Source organism: Danio aesculapii, chromosome 24 (assembly GCF_903798145.1).
Source record: "Danio aesculapii chromosome 24, fDanAes4.1, whole genome shotgun sequence".
Lineage (NCBI taxonomy): Eukaryota > Metazoa > Chordata > Actinopteri > Cypriniformes > Danionidae > Danio > Danio aesculapii.
The window spans coordinates 3,275,026-3,292,423 of NC_079458.1; the positions used below are offsets into that span (position 1 = coordinate 3,275,026).

The 17,398-nt window shown below is 35.2% G+C and overlaps 4 protein-coding genes across 5 annotated transcripts in view; 2 read left to right on the forward strand and 2 right to left on the reverse strand.

Moving 5' to 3' along the window:
• The window catches only part of tbc1d24 (TBC1 domain family, member 24), a 35,666-nt gene extending 35,013 nt beyond the window's left edge, over positions 1–653 (reverse strand). Inside the window, exon 1 of one of the 2 annotated variants that reach the window (XM_056450618.1) lies at positions 563–653. The gene's annotated coding sequence lies outside the window, so the exon portion shown is untranslated. The remainder of the gene's footprint in view (positions 1–562) is intronic. The other variant, XM_056450619.1, reaches the window with a different exon arrangement.
• Positions 654–7,616: 6,963 nt separating this feature from the next.
• On the forward strand, positions 7,617–8,722 carry LOC130218798 (myeloid-associated differentiation marker-like protein 2). The gene has a single exon (XM_056451087.1). The coding sequence runs from the start codon at positions 7,660–7,662 to the stop codon at positions 8,524–8,526; it is 867 nt and encodes a 288-aa protein (XP_056307062.1). The 5' UTR covers positions 7,617–7,659; the 3' UTR covers positions 8,527–8,722.
• Positions 8,723–10,970: 2,248 nt separating this feature from the next.
• On the forward strand, positions 10,971–11,984 carry LOC130218733 (myeloid-associated differentiation marker-like protein 2). Its single transcript, XM_056450981.1, has one exon. It carries the CDS (start codon positions 10,971–10,973, stop codon positions 11,826–11,828), a length of 858 nt encoding a protein of 285 aa, XP_056306956.1. The 3' UTR covers positions 11,829–11,984.
• Positions 11,985–15,036: 3,052 nt separating this feature from the next.
• Positions 15,037–17,398, reverse strand: part of mss51 (MSS51 mitochondrial translational activator) — a 12,018-nt gene continuing 9,656 nt past the window's right edge. The window contains exon 6 of the mRNA XM_056450924.1: positions 15,037–17,398. This exon is cut by the window's right edge and continues 491 nt beyond it. The gene's annotated coding sequence lies outside the window, so the exon portion shown is untranslated.

The following is a 17,398-nucleotide window of genomic DNA, read 5'->3' on the forward strand; positions in this document are numbered from 1 at the left end:
TAGTAATTATAGTAGATGATTTACGTCAGCAGCCTGTCAGCCAATCAGCGAGCGAGAGAAACGCCTCACGCGCGCGCCGTCAAGTCCACCTGGCACGCGCTCTATCGGCTCTAATGCTTATAAAGTGCTCAAAATACGAGCTGTATTTCGCATGTCAACAGTCAGCGGAAAAATATCAACGTTATGACCAACACACGCATTTCCTTAGCCCAGATCTGATAATGCAGACTAAACAGAACTGCCAGATGACGTTACAGATACTCACACATTAATATGCAAACACAGTCGATGCATGCAGCAGAGTGACGTAAACGTTTAATTAAATATATCTTTAACACACGTCGATATGCAAATGAAAGAGCGACGCTTCAGATTAAGCTAATGTGAATAGCTCGTGCAGCTAATGTGCAGGCAGTGCAAAGGCACCCGCTAAACTATACACACCGGTGTCAGTCCATTTAAACTCCGTGTATGCAGCATTTCTAGTGTAGGAATCGCAAATTGATGCGTGAAATTTAGAAAACGCTATGATAGAGGTACTAAATTGAGCCGAACGTCTTACCTGATTTGCTTTCGACTGTCTGTCAGGCAGCGGGCATATTTGTGATTGTGTGCGCATGCGCAGTGAGAGCTGCCGTAACGGCGTACTCTGGGTCAGGATGATAACTGTAGCGTTAGCCTATATAGTTTTATGATAAATAACGAGATATATGTTGTTATGTTTGAGTTATTCTATCTCTATATATGTACCTATAATCGTAATACACATTTATAATCGAAATTATAGTACTTTAGCTTCATGCTTTGTCTGTTTTAAATAATATCAAATATTGTTTTGCTCAGAAATATCATATTACATACAGATTGTTGCACTTTTGTTGGTTTTATTGCTTACATCGTCCTCTTTGTAAGTCGTTTTATATATTAAAACAATATGTAGGCCCATGCTAAACGATTAAATGTGTTATCGTATAGCTTTATGTTAAATGGAGATATTTTAGCAACATATGTTGTTATGTTTGAGTTAATCTACCTCTATTCATGTACCTATAATCTGAATGTACATTTCCACTCGAAATTTTAATACTTTAGCTTTATACTTTGTCTGTTTTGAATAATATTAAATATTGTTTTGCTCAAAAATATCATGTCACATACAGATTGTTGCAGTTTTGTTGGTTTTATTGCTTATATCGTCCTCTTTGTAAATCATTTTATATATTAAAACAATATGTAGGCCCATGCTAGACAATTAAATGTGTTATCGTATAGCTTTATGTTAAATAGAGATATTTTAGCACTATATGCTGCTATGTTTGAGTTAATCTACCTCTATTCATGTACCTATAATCTGAACGTACATTTCTAATTGAAATTATTGTACTTTAGCTTCATGCTTTGTCTGTTTTAAATAATATCAAATATTGTTTTGCTCAGAAATATCATGTCACACACAGATTGTTGCATTTTTGTTGGTTTTATTGCTTATATCGTCCTCTTTGTAAGTCATTTTACATATTAAAAAATATGCAGGCCCATGCTAAATGATCAAATGTGTGTTATCATATAGCTTTATGTTAAATAGAGATATTTTAGCAATATATGTTGTTATGTTTGAGTTAATCTGCCTCTATTCATGTGCCTATAACCTGAATGTACATTTCTAATTGAAATTATTGTACTTTAGCTTCATGCTTTGTCTGTTTTAAATAATATTAAATATTGTTTTGCTCAGAAATATCATGTCACATACAGATTGTTGCACTTTTGTTGGTTTTATTGCTTATATCGTCCTCTTTGTAAATCATTTTATATATTAAAACAATATGTAGGCCCATGCTAAACGATTAAATGTGTTATCGTATAGCTTTATGTTAAATGGAGATATTTTAGCAACATATGTTGTTATGTTTGAGTTAATCTGCCTCTATTAATGTACCTATAATCTGAACGTACATTTCCACTTGAAATTTTAATACTTTAGCTTTATACTTTGTCTGTTTTAAATAATATCATGTATTTTTTTTGCTCAGAAATATCATGTCACACAGATTATTGCACTTTTGTTGGTTCTCTTTGAAGTCACTTTATATTTAAAAACAATGTCTAGGCCTGTGATACACAATTAAATATATCTTTTATATAGTTTTATGTTAAATAGTTATAGATTTATGTTTAAATCTGGCTTGTACCACTGTACACACGAATACACATTTTCATTCAAATATGTATTTGAGCTGTCTATATTTGTTTTAACATTATAGTCATCGTTGTGCTTATGTTGTCCTTGTAAATAACTTTAGATTAAAGAATTAAAGGTATAGACCTGTGCTAAGCTAATGATTAAATGTGTGTATGAACTTTAGCTTTATGCTATTTCTATTTGTTTTAAAGTCTGTATTTTTCACACATTGTACGTCTGTTGGTTTGATTGCTTTATTGTGCACTTTGTAAGTCACTTTACATGAAAAAAAGCTGCATTCCTATGCTAAATGATTAAATGTGTGTATGAACTTTAGCTTTAAGCTATTTCTATTTGTTTTAAATCTGTATTTTTCACACAATCACTACTTTTAATGGTTTGACTGCATCTGTTGTCCTCTTTTGTAGGTCACTAAGTCACTTTTGTATGTAAATGTATATGTCTATGCTAAATGCTTATGTTTGTGTAGCCTACATGTAAATACGTGACTCTTCTGCTTTCTCCAGTGAAAAGGGAAAGCGCAGGGAAAGGTCGTCTTGCATCACCTGACATGTTTACAGTTTTATGGCCACCAGAATACCAAGCTGCTGGTAATAAGACAACGCCCAGCCTTGTGCACAGCATCCGCCATACACATGACACTCATTACGATAACTCAATCAAGAAACTTCATCCCTTCCCAAAGTTCACAGACTCTTAAAATCAACTCTTTTCCTTTACATACAAAACAACCTCACTAAACAATGAGCAATGAGTGTCCTTCCACCCATTTTCTTCGCATTTAAAGCATCTTATCATATTGAAATACACTGTAAAAAATATTGTGTATATAACAGTTTACATATTTTACGATTCAAGGGATTTTTGAGTTTATTTATGGTGATGAGCTGCATTATGGGACCTTCATCTCAGCTTTGTTGACGTTTACTGTTGAAAATGCAACTGCGCAGTTAAATTAAGTGACTTCTATAGACGTTTTATTAGTTTGAAAAAACATTGTGTATAAAGAGAAATAATTAAGTAAAATAACAAAGTCCTGGCAGTTCATTACCAGGTTTTTCTACAGTAATTTACAATAACGATGTTAGTAAAAGTCACTTTTTTTAAACTTTGCTAAATCAATAGTTGTTGAAGCAAAGTCCCATAATGCAATTCAAATGCATAAATAAATTACAAAAAAAAACATGAATAACAAAACATGGACAAGTGTTAAAACACACTGAAATAAACATTATTTTACAGGTAATTGTCTGTATTTTTTACAGAACTTTCCAGTTTTTTCATTATACAGTGATATTTTCTGTAATAAAAAATTCTAACATTAAATGTACAGTTATTGCTTGTATATTGGTATTATGTTATTTTTCAGCTTTTTAAAGGAAATTTTCTGTATTTTCAGAAAGTAACACGATAATATTTACAAATTATTCTTTAGTAAACACAACAGTTAGTTAGTCGGCGCAATAGCCTAGTGGTTAGCGCGTCGACGTATGGTGCAGTTGCACATCAGGGCGTCACGAGTTCGAATCCCGGCTCGAGGACATTTCCCTACCCCCCCCTCTCTCTCCAACTACGCTTCCTGTTCAAAATACTGTCCTATCTAATAAAGGCAAAATAGACAAAAAATAAAAAAATTAATCTTTAAAAAAGTAAACACAAGTACATCTTATTGAACATAATTTATTTTCATCACTAATTATCATAAAACAGTACTCAAGCAGTTTGTGATGCATTTTGGAAACAGAAGATGAGGCCCTGATCTATTGCGCCGTGCACCTGGCTTGAGAAACCCGTTCTCAAAGATTTAATATTTGGGTAGCAAACATAATCTCAATGCCTTCGGCAGAACTCAAATGAGCCATTTTAATCTAGATTAATTTCATGATTAATCTAGGTTAAAAAATGTAATCTATGCCCACTTATAGTAAAAACAGATCTGGATCTGGAGCCTTCTCAATTAGTATAGCTGATTAACCATGCGGATGGATGATAATAACCTTCTGAGCCTACTAGTAGGCGCAGAAGGCCCCTACTGGCCCATAACTATCAGCTGATAAACACTGATAACGCCCATTCAATCGATTGATAACATTCGAAGCGGGTACATGCCCCAAAGCAGAATTAATCACCAGATAGTTTTTAACTGATATTCTTTATTAGTGTTTTATGAAAATTAGTTTTTAATTTTTAGACTAAAATATAGATGTGGTTCACAAGCAGTTCATCCTCGTGATTTAATTCAGCATGTATTATGCATGATGATAATGCATGACTAATGATGAGGACAAAAGGAAAGCAGCTCCGCTTGAATATCTGTTTACTCATGTTCAATGGCCAATGATATATTTATGATACATATAACACACTGAAACCATCGCGCAAGTTCGATTATATGTATGGCTGCAAACATCTAAAGATGCTTTTCATGCAGATTTGAGGCCAAAATAGACATCACAGTGTACAAATATCTTTAAATTAGCAGTTTCCCATATTATGTGATTGATCTTTTTATTTTTTCCTATTTATTTCAGCTTGATCTTTCTTCAACTTGTTGGAAAAAGTGACTTTTATGAATATGTTTAATAGTTTGCAGCAGTGGTGTAGTCCTTGCTATACGCACGTAGACTCAGTATGCCTACTTTTTTCCACAAGCTGTTTGGGTATTACAACTTCTGAGGATCATACCCTCGGTATACTCACTTGTTTTGGTGATAAACCTTCCCTAATTTATGTGTGTTCGCGTCTTCTTTAACTGTATACCAAATGTTTTTTTAACTCTCATCTTAATTGGTTGCAATTGGTGCATTTTTGTTTAATTTGCATCATTCCCCGCCCTCTGACGACCGCAGCAGCTGTGAGAACATTTCAAGAGTTTTTCGAAGATCACAACAAACCAGCTGAATGATGTCTCGCTGAAACGTTCAAGTAAAATTATAAAACAGCAGTCGCTTTAGCCCTCCTATATTTCCATTCAGCCATTCATTTCCATTATTTCCATTCCATTCATAATGTACTTGAGTATAGGCTAGTATTTGGGTTTTTGATGAAGTGTGCTTTGCTTCTGTTTTCTAGATTTGAAAATAAATAAATAAATAAATAAATAAATAAATAAATAAATAAATATATACATATATATATATATATATATATATATATATATATATATATATATATATATATATATAAAATAAAAAAGTAAAAAATAAAAAGTTGAGTTAACTTAAAATTTTAAAGCAACCGGCTGCAAAGAAATGTTGAGTTTATTAAGCTTTAGTGGTTGAAGTTGTGCCAATCAAAAATCAAAATTTAAAGTCTCCTCAACTGAATTTTTTACTTTCATTGAACAAACAGCTCCAAACATGCAGTTAAATCATTTTTATGAGTAAATTCAACTCATAACTCAAAAATAAGTCCACCTAACTTACAATTTTAAACTGAGTTAACAATTTGTAAGTTGGATTTTTTACAGTGTATATATATATATATATATATATATATATATATATATATATATATATATATATATATATATACTTTAGTTGTTTATTTGTCAACTTTTAAAATTTGGATTGGGTGGGTAATAGTACACTGCTTTTTTTTTAGGACTACACCACTGGTTTGCAGTGCTATATTGTATATAAGTTGGTGTTGTATATTACGCTACAAAAACCTTGTAATAAACTGCCAGTACATTTTCAGTTATTTCACACACTTATTTCTCTATATATTATTATTTCTTACACGTTATATTATCTCAAACTACTAAAATGTCAATGAATGTCACTTTGTTAAACTGTAGAGTTGAATTTTCAACATCAGAAGTGGACAGAGCAGAGATCAACATCCCATAATGCAATTCACAACCGCAAATAAACAGAAAACACTTGTCAATCACAAAATGTGGAAACGGTTCATTAACAGATATGGTTCACACTGTAGGACTATAGCTGCTAGGTTAAAAATGTTAGTCAAATAAAAAACGACAGCTGTAAAAGACAATGAAATCGAGGGAGATGATAGTCAAATATTTCACGACAGTTGATTATATTTGACTGTAACTTTGTTATTTGCTTGACAGTATCATATTATGGTGTCGAAATTCATTTGTAAGTTGATATTAAATTGAAATTCAATATTCAACCTGGACTTCCCCCCGCCATTGCTCCTTTAATAAATAAATAACCCTCATGAGCACATTCTCCACAATGCCATACAGCTTTACCTGGAAGAACATCTTTGAATAGATACTGATGATAGTGTGTTCATTATTTAAATGATTATCTAACAGCAAGGGATGCTTCTTGCTAATGTGAGAGCTCTGATCTGCTCTTGCTCGTTGTTATTTTTGCGCCAGAAGGCGTATATTTATATACTGCATGAAACACATTTAGGATTTCTGTTTATAATATCTGATTTTCTTCAAAACATGTATTTATATAGATATTTAGAAGAAGAAAAAAGCATTATGAGTGGCACGGGAGCTCAGTGGTTAGCAGTGGGATCGCCTTACAGCAAGAAGGTCGCTGGTTTGAGTCCTGGCTGGGTCAGTTGGCATTTCTGTGTGGAGTTTGCATGTTCTCCCCATGTTGGCGTGGGTTTGCTCCGGTGTTCTACCTTGTCAGATTGTCCTACCTTTCATTCAAAAAGTAGGTAGCAACTTTTGATGACGCAATGCTACCCATCAGATTTTGCTACCAGTGTAAATTTTAATGTGGTGTAGTGTGATATGAAGCTGTAATATCTATCTAATCCATAACCCCAACCTCAGAACCATTCAAATACAGTGTTGGTAGCATAAAAAAACTTATCTCTTTGATTTGGCATTTTATCAGTGAAAAGTGTCTGTTTTAGCAATAATTTTATATATACATTTGTTTTTATCTGTTTTGATTTGTACTGTGCAGCACATTGGTCAACCTCTGGTTGTGTTAAATAGTGCTATAGAAATAAAATTGACATTGACATTTCATCTTGATGACACTGACACTTTCATTGACATCAATACTTGCTTTTGAGGAATGAGCTCTCCATTTTGAGCAAGTGACACACTTTTGCAGGTTATCAAGCAGGTTTTGCAGTTTGTACTAATTATTTAGAGAAATGCATGAACTGTTGTGCAAATGTAAATAGTGTTGAGAGAAATGCACCAAAGCCACTGAGAAAAACTGTAATAAGTGACCTTAATTTCTCAACATTTTTACAGAGCACTCATTTATCATAATGAAGCTGCTTGGAAATGATATATGAATGCACTGTAGACATGTTGTCGGATTATAGCATTATATGAAGTGTTCATTATGACTGATAATGATGAGGTGGAGCGTTGCGAGTGATGAGACGGTTGCGGTGTCTTTTGCATACACACTTTTATCTTCCTTTTACAGCATTTGTTTTCCATAACGCCTCTGGAAGAGCCACTACACACCACTCCACCATACCGCCGACTTCACCTTGAGATGGAGAAGCCAAAATTCTCGTTGTCCACCCTGACGAGCTCGCGTAGCTTCCTGCACATGGCGCAGATCGTAATGTGCGGGGTCACGTTTGTGGTGGGCTACATCTGGGGTCACCCGATGCACACCTACTGGATCTACAGCATGGTAATCTGGGGTTTGTGTCCGATCATCACGCTGCTGATCACAATAATAGAGATGTTCCTCATACACAAGCTGATCCTGGTGTTTTGCATGGACTGGGACGACTTTACGACCGGGATGGCCATGATGGCGGCGCTCTGCAACTTTTCCTGCACGGTCATGATCGCCAATTTCTACATATGCCGGAAGTGCATTTGGGGTTGGATGGTCTCTATTCTGTCAGCAGTGTGTTGTGTGCTTTACTCGGTGGAGACGTTTAAGGACAAATGTGATTCGTCAAGATCTGCGACGTATGTAGCCGCACTTCCAGGCTTCTTAAAGATACTTGAAGCCTTTGTTGCTTGTGTTATCCTCATTTCATTGATCGGTTACACTGGTAAACCTGCTTTAATCTGGTGTATTGTAGCCTATGCGGTTCCCTTGCCTTTGACTCTGCTGGTTATAATCACCAACATCTTGACCAAGATAAAAAACTGCCTGCCGTTCAGCATTGATCGTTTCACCATGCTCTTCTTGATCATTTCAGTTCTGCTTTACATTTCTGCAGCAATCCTGTGGCCGATCTACAGCTTCAGAGGAAACCCGCGGCCTAAAGACTGTCCTGGGAACAGCTGCATATGGAGCATCCAGTTTGTGGTCACGTTCATGACTTACGTTAACCTGGGTCTGTACGTCATTGATTTGGTGTTCACCTGCTGCGGTATCTGCGGATTCAGACGCTCTTAACACTTAACCACTCAGTACACAATACACACTAAAGTTTCTAAAGGGGGTTTTGCAGGGGTGGTGTTAAAGAATCAATTTATTTATTCATTTCTATGTGGAGAATTTCTTTTATAAGGGTTAAACTATACATTTTTGATGCTGTTACATGTTTTTGTAGTGTATTTCAAGATGCTCTCATGTTCGTTGTTGTTTCTATAGTCAGGTTCTGGAAGTAGTTTTTATATTTGATTTTTGCTGTCATAAAATGCTTGATTTTTCACAATAAATGATTTATTTAACATTTGTGTTGTTGTCATTTTAGTTGTTAGGTGTATTAGCTATGTCCTGGAGTATTAAAATGTGCAGTATATACATAAGTTATGTATATCATGTATACAGTATTATATCATGTACAAATGTATTAATTCTAGAAAAAAAACTGAGTAAACCAATTGGCGTTAAGCAATTAGTGGACTTTTATTTTAAGGACTGAGTAAACCCATTGGTTTTAAAGCGATTAGTTGACACTTATTTTAAAAATTGAGTAAACCCATTGGTTTTAGAGTGATTAGTTGACTTTTATTTCAGGACTGAGTAAACCCATTGGTTTTAGAGTGATTAGTTGACTTTTATTTCAGGACTGAGTAAACCCATTGGTTTTAAAGCGATTAGTGGACTTTTATTTTAAAAATTGAGTAAACCCATTGGTTTTAAAGCGATTAGTGGACTTTTATTTTAAAAAATGAGTAAACCCATTGATTTTAGAGTGAATAGTTGACACTTATTTTAAGAACTGAGTAAACCCATTGGTTTTAAAGCGATTAGTGGACTTTTATTTTAAAAACTGAGTAAACCCATTGGTTTTAGAGTGAATAGTTGACACTTATTTTAAGAACTGAGTAAACCCATTGGTTTTAAAGCGATTAGTGGACTTTTATTTTAAAAACTGAGTAAACCCATTGGTTTTAGAGTGATTAGTTGACACTTATTTTAAAAACTGAGTAAACCCATTGGTTTTAGAGTGATTAGTTGACTTTTATTTTAAAAATTGAGTAAACCCATTGGTTTTAAAGCGATTAGTGGACTTTTATTTTAAAAAATGAGTAAACCCATTGGTTTTAAAGCGATTAGTGGACTTTTATTTTAAAAAATGAGTAAACCCATTGGTTTTAAAGCGATTAGTGGACTTTTATTTTAAAACTGAGTAAACCCATTGGTTTTAAAGCGATTAGTGGACTTTTATTTTAAAAAATGAGTAAACCCATTGGTTTTAAAGCGATTAGTGGACTTTTATTTTAAAACTGAGTAAACCATTGGTTTTAAAGCAATTAGTTAACTTTTATTTAAAAAAACGGAGTAAACCCATTGGTTTTAAAATGATTAGTTGACACTTATTTTAAGAACTGAGTAAACCCATTGGTTTTAGAGTGATTAGTTGACTTTTATTTTAAAAACTGAGTAAACCCATTGGTTTAAAAACAGTTATTAGACTTTTATTTAAAAAAAATGAGTAAACCCATTGGTTTTAGAGTGATTAGTGGACTTTTATTTAAAAAAATGAGTAAACCCATTGGTTTTAGAGTGATTAGTTGACACTTATTTTAAGAACTGAGTAAACCCATTGGTTTTAGAGTGATTAGTGGACTTTTATTTTAAAAACTGAGTAAACCCATTGGTTTAAAAACAGTTATTAGACTTTTATTTAAAAAAAATGAGTAAACCCATTGGTTTTAGAGTGATTAGTGGACTTTTATTTAAAAAAATGAGTAAACCCATTGGTTTTAGAGTGATTAGTTGACACTTATTTTAAGAACTGAGTAAACCCATTGGTTTTAGAGTGATTAGTGGACTTTTATTTTAAAAACTGAGTAAACCCATTGGTTTTAAAGCGATTAGTGGACTTTTATTTTTGAAAAGTGAGTAAATTGGTTATAAAGCTTTTTCAAAGGGGTTTTTTGATTTGTAAAAGTAATCACTTTTTTACAGTGTAGTCTATTATGATTAAAAAAAAAACAACAACAGGTAAAACAAAAAGTACAAATGTGTACCTCAAAAATACAAAAGTGAACCCTAAATGTACTATAGTACGTTTAAAGGTACCATTTTGTACATTTGGTTTATAATATTGCATCTTAAAGGTATGAGGTACACATTTGTACTTTTTTGATATTAATATGTACCTTTTGAAAAGGTACCACCTCAGTGACAGGATTTGTACCTTTATTGAGGTACATCACATCTCTGGTGCCCCGTAGAAACTGTGATCTAAAACTGAAAATCGACTGAATAATGAGAAGTCTGTTTTGTTGCACCCTTAGAAGCCACACACACACACAGAGAGAGAGAGCAATATTATCATGTGTGCAAATACTTTATTGGCAGATTAAATGTAAATCATGCCATTTTAATGATCCGGCCACCTGTGCACACTCAGTCACACACACTTCAGCATCATACAGTGCACGATGTCTCTGTGTGGACTGAGTCTGTTTCATGGGCTCCGCATCTTAGAGATCATCTTCTGCGCGTTGGCCCTGGTCATCCCCATGTTTCGAGGCCCCATGTACAGCCCATACGGTATCTGGTGTGAATTCGTGTGGGCATTTGCACTCATCATGGCTGTGGTGATCTTGGTGATCGAGAAGTGTTTGCTGGATAAACTGATCGAGCTGTTTGTGCTGAAACACACGTGGGACGATCTCTCCTGTGGACTGACCCTCCTGTGCTCTGTCATGCTGCTGTCTGCATGTCTCATCTATTGCATTGTTTTTGTTTGTGCCACATGCATTGTTGACATCATCTGCACCATCGCTGCCATCCTAGCGTTTATTGCGTACACGGTCAATGCTGTGATGCTAAAACTCAAATGTCCTGCTGGTTATCTATCCAACGTTCAAGGCATCCTGCGCTTCAGCCAGGCGTTTGTGGCCTGTCTTATTTTCACTGGAATATACAATTACTTCAGAGGAGTCGAAAACCAATTTCGGCCTCCAGGTCTGATCTGGTGCATTGTGGTGTACGTGGTGTGTTTTCCTCCAACAGTAGTGGTGATGCCGTCTCACCTGCAGAAGTGTGTGGATCTGCTGCGATGCTGTGATCTCAGTAAGCTGGAGCTGGTGTTGGACATTATAGCTGTAGTTCTGTACGTATCTGCAGCCATTATCTGGCCCGCCATCGGATATAAACAACATAAAAGAGACTCTAAAAACCACGACCATCGCCTTCATGACCTGAACATGGTCACAGTCCTGACTTATGTGAATTTGGGATTGTATATCGCAGACCTTGTTTTGATATTGCTCGCCATTTGGAAAAATAGGTAGACGTACAGTGTAAAAAACGAATAGTTACTTTAAAAAAGTGTATAAACTTAATGCCTTTAAAGCGACAAGCTGACTTTACGTAATTGGAAACTGTTAAGGAGACTTAATTTCACTTTTATAATTATAACATTGTTTATTTGCTTAATAATATTAAGGAATGGGTCTTTCTTACTTTTTTAAGTTAAAACAAATGCGGTTGCTGTACACTTTAAAAAGCGATTAGCTAGTTTAAAAAGTGAGTAAATTATTGCCTTCAAAGCAACAAGTTGATTTTACTTTAAAAACTTGATTAAAACCATTGTAGTTTGAAAGTGTTCAGGTTTTTATAATTTTGACCGTAGTTTATTTACTAAGGAAAGGTGTTTCTTACTAATTTTAGGTAAAGTCAACTAATCACTTTAAAAAGCAACAGGTTTTCAAGCTATTTTTTCCAAATATTTCAAAGACAACATCTGATGTTTGATTGTTTTTGCTAATGTATAAAAAATTGAGTAAACGAAAAAAAGAAGTAAGATTAAACCCATTGGTTTTAAAAGAATTAGTGGACTTTTATTTTAAAAACCGAGTAAACTTATTGGTTTTAAAGCAAATAGTTGACTTTTATTTTAAAAACCGAGTAAACCCATTGGTTTTAAAACAATTAGTGGACTTTTATTTTAAAAACTGAGTAAACCCATTGGTCTTAAAGTGATTAGTTGACGTCTATTTTAAAAACTGAGTAAACCCATTGGTTTTAAAGCGATTAGTGGACTTTTATTTAAAAAACTGAGTAAACCCATTGGTTTTAAAGCAATTAGTGGACTTTTATTTAAAAAACTGAGTAAACCCATTGGTTTTAAAGCAATTAGTGGACTTTTATTTAAAAAACTGAGTAAACCCATTGGTTTTTAAACAATTAGTGGACTTCTATTTTAAAAAACAAAGTAAACCTATTGGTTTTAAAGTGATTAGTGGACTTTTATTTTAAAAAACAAAGTAAACCCATTGGTTTTAAATTGATTAGTTGATGTCTATTTTAAAAACTGAGCAAACCCATTGGTTTTAAAACAATTAGTGGACTTTTATTTTGAAAACTGAGTAAACCCATTGGTTTTAAATTGATTAGTTGATGTCTATTTTAAAAACAAAGTAAACCCATTGGTTTTAAAACAATTAGTGGACTTTTATTTTAAAAAACAAAGTAACCCATTGGTTTTAAAGCGATTAGTTGACTTTTTTTGTGAGTAAACCCATTGGTTATAAAGCGATTTATTTTTTACTTTATAACATTTTTACTTAACACTTTAAAAAGGGATTAGTTAGTTTAAAAAGTGAGTAAATTATTGCCTTCAAAGCAACAAGTTGATTTTACTTTAAAAACTTGGTTAAAACATTGTAGTTTGAAAGTGTTTAGGTTTTTATAATTATGACCGTAGTTTATTTACTAAGGAAAGGTGTTTCTTACTAAGTTTAGGTAAAGTCAACTAATCGCTTTAAAAAGCAACAGATTTTCAAGCTATTTTTTCCCAATATTTCAAAGACAACATCTGATGTTTGATTGTTTTTGCTAAAGTATGAAAAATCAATTTATGATAAATTTGTACAATATTGAGAATGTAAAAAAGTGGCAAAAATGTGTATGGATTGGGATGAAATGAAATATGAAAATAAACTGAATGTATTTAAGGGGATAGTTTACCCTGAAAATTAAACTTTACTTACTACTCATTCTCTGTCAAGTGGTTCCAAACTTTTATGAGTTTCTTTCTTCTGTTGAACACAAAAGAATATATTTTGAAATATGTTAGAAACTAGTCACTATTGACTTACATAGTAGGAAAAAATAAAAGGTAAGTGAATGGTTGCCAGCAGGCGTCACAGTGGTGCAGTGGATAGCATGATTGCCTCACAGCAAGAAGGTTGCTGGTTCAAGCCCCCGCTGGGTCAGTTGGCATTTCTGTGTGGAGTTTGCATGTTCTCCCTGTGTTGGTGTGGGTTTCCTCCGGGTGCTCCGGTTTCCCCCACAGTCCAAAGACATTCGGTATAGGTGAATTGAATCAGCTAAATTGGCCATATGAGTGTGAATGCAAGAGTGTATGGGTGTTTCCCAGTGTTGGAATGAAGCTGGAAGGGCATTGTAAAACATATGGTGGATAAGTTGGCGGTTCATTCCCCTGTGGCGACCCCTGATTAATAAAGGGACTAAGCCGAAATAAAGAAAATGAATGAATGAATGGCTGCCGACAAATGTCAACAGAAGACACTCAAACAGGTTTTTGACAAGTGAAAGGTGAGTAATAAAACAGCAGGATTATATATATTATGTAAACAATTATATAGCAAATATATCGAATATCTTGCAAACTTTTTCCGTTTTTGTAAAAGAAATGCATTTTTTTCTTAACACGACAAATTGATATATGCAGATTATTTGCATGATTTTGCATAGATTATTAAACCCTGAGTATTATCAAGCAGGAGTGGCCAAACCTGTTCCTGGAGATTTTCCTTTCCTGCAGAGCTCAGCGGCACCTTCATCAAACACACCTTACTTAAGGACCACGTGCTCCTTCAGATCCTACTTAGTTGATTTAGTTGTGTTTGATTGGGGTTGGGTGGCTATTTTAAAGAATAGAATCTAATTAATAGAATCTAGTCACTATTGACTTACATAGTAGGAAAAAATATACAAGTGAATTGTTGCCAGCAGGCATCATGGTGGCGCAGTGGGTAGCAGTGTCGCCTCACAACAAGAAGGTCACTGGTTCGAGCCCCGGCAGGGCCAGTTGGCATTTTTCTGTGGAGTTTGCATGTTTTCCCTGTGTTGGCGTGGGTTTCCTCCGGGTGCTCCGGTTTCCCCAACAGTTCACATGCGCTATAGGGGAATTGGATTAACTAAATTGGCTGCAGTGTATGAGAGTGTATGGGTGTTTCCCACTACTGGGTTGCAACTGGAAGGGCATTCGCTGCGTAAAACATATGCTAGAATAGTTGACGGTTCATTCCGCTGTGGCGACCTCTGAAATAGAGACTAAGCCGAAGAAAAATTAATGAATGAATAAATTATCTGGGTTGAAGCTAAACTCTGCAGGTACATGAAAAAAGCACCCATGTTATAAAACATACAGAATCAATGAGGTATAAATGCAACTAAAGATTCATCCCAAAATATCATTTTCACACAACAAAAACACATTCAAACATAGCACAAAGTCTACAGACACCAGTATTATCTTTAAAAATGAAACTGGTATTATAGTTTTTCTCAGTCGCTTAGACAAATTTATCGAATCATCCTCGAAATTTGAAAAACAGTAGGAGCATTTCTAAAACAACTCAAACAAATAGTAAACCACCATGGATTAAATACAAAATATCCAGTCTCTTGCTCAAAACCTTTAGTTGATCTCTCAAAAATAAAAAATAAATATCCTTGAATCCTAAATATCTGTAGCTTAAGGGTATGAGACAACAGAGATGAGGATCCACATGCAGATTTATTAAGAGAATAGTCAGGAAGGAAATGGTGAAACAGAAACAAAGAGTAACACGAGGGTAATCCAAAAGCGTAGTCAGCAAACCAGGTGAATGGTCGGGACAGGCAGCAAGACAACATAAGACAATGAGCAAAGCAAGGATCAAAAACTACATAAGGACAAGGCAAGGAAAACGCTTAGAAATGTAACAGGGGAACAAGACTCAAAGGTCACATTAACACTGTCAGGTCTTTGTTTGATTCCAATTTGTTGCCTATATCTGATTTTTTTGCCTGTCCTTTACACATTCTTTTAATTGTGACCCATATCCGATTTACAGTTGCCATACAATTTAGCATCTGCGCCACACTAGCCACGATGGGAGAAATTGTCGTGCTTTTAGCTCTGCGAAATATGCGAAGATCGCCCAACTTAAAATGATTTTGAGGCGGAGGAGGAGGGACGTCATCGCAGTTTGCGCCTATGGTTTATAAATGGTGTCCACCGTTCAATTTGTTGGTACGAGAGAAGTCTCAGGTCTGGTGGGAGCAAATCGTGGCGGACTTTAATGAGGAGCAGTGGGTCCGAAATTTTAGGATGAGCAAACCAATATTTGATATGCTGTGTCAAAGCTTGTCTACATACCTGTCCTACAATGACACATCATTTGGTCGGGCCATGCCTTTGGAGATGTGCGTCGGGGTTGCGCTCTGGTGGAAAGCAACAGGTGCGGGCTATCGAACTTTTGGCATAAGCAGCACATCGGTGTGTCTAATAGTGAGCGAGTTCTGTCAAGTCGTGTGTCATATGAGGTTTCAAAATCCGCTGGGGTTTGGACGTCAGGCACAGTGCGCTGGGGCTATCAATGGGAGCCACATACTGATCATCGCTCCATCTGAGGACCACAAGTTTAATGACGTACAAAACGGAATGCCTTAATAAATTCGATCTGCCTGTCTAAATGATAATCACATTGTCACATATCCAATTTTTTTCTGATTTATTTCCACATATAAAGGAGGACTGAAATCGGTCACTGAATATCCAAAAGCATGCATTTTTTTTCGTGTTTACATGGTCATAGAATGGATCTCATCTGTGTTACATATGAGCAAAAATCAGAATAGGGTCACATTTAACTGGCAGTGTAAAGGCCCATTCACACGGTGCATCAATGCTTCCCACTCCCTTTGAATGGGTGATGTCAGTCGTTGCCGAACTGAATTGTGGGTCCGTCGGCTTCAGTGGCGCTGCTCGCTTCAGAAGTTGGGATATTGTCAATTTTTCAAGCATCAACGGAAGCATCAGTCAATCAGATCGCTGTATGCAAATACACCAGCTCAGACAGTAGCCGATTGCAGACTAATTTCACTGGCTGCTATGACGATCGCGTCAGCCCCAACTTCAGACACGCCCTCGGTCAAGCGTTGACGCTGAAGCCCCATGTTAATCAGGTGTAAACGGGGCGAAAAAGACAGATGCAAAGTCTGCGTGTGTGCTGTTTATATGGTCCATCTGATTAGTCCATCATGAGCTTCCAGCTGTATGTGTGTAATCAGGGGGAATCAGGAACTGGTGTGTCTGAGGCACATGATGGGAGTTGTAGTTCATTAAAGTAGCATATTTGTAATTCTCCAGCAATCTGCATAGGCTAGATCGCTGGTGATCATGACGATATCCTTTATAAAATTAAAAATTGTGTGTGGATAAGAGTCAAATTGTTTAGTCATGTTGTCAATATAACAGTGTACCCTGAAGAGGTGTTCTGATGTAAACTTTGGCTACAGCTTTGCTTACAATTTAGATTTTTGTTACAGTTTTAATTGTAAATTGTTGGTTAGATCTTATGTGGGAGATTGAGTGCAAGAGATTTCGGATTTACGCTTTTAGTGACAGGAAAACACTGCATTGCGTAGCACAAAGAAAACAAATGTGTATACACATGAACATAGGACAATCTCCTTTGAGATGCACCTTCATTAGAAAAAAAGTCAAGATATACCTGCGTGAAATTTACCAATTCAGGACAGATTTAGAAAAAAAAGTCTAATTGAAATGTATTAAAATGCATTATGACATAATATTATGACAACTTGTTTAACCATTTTGCATGTA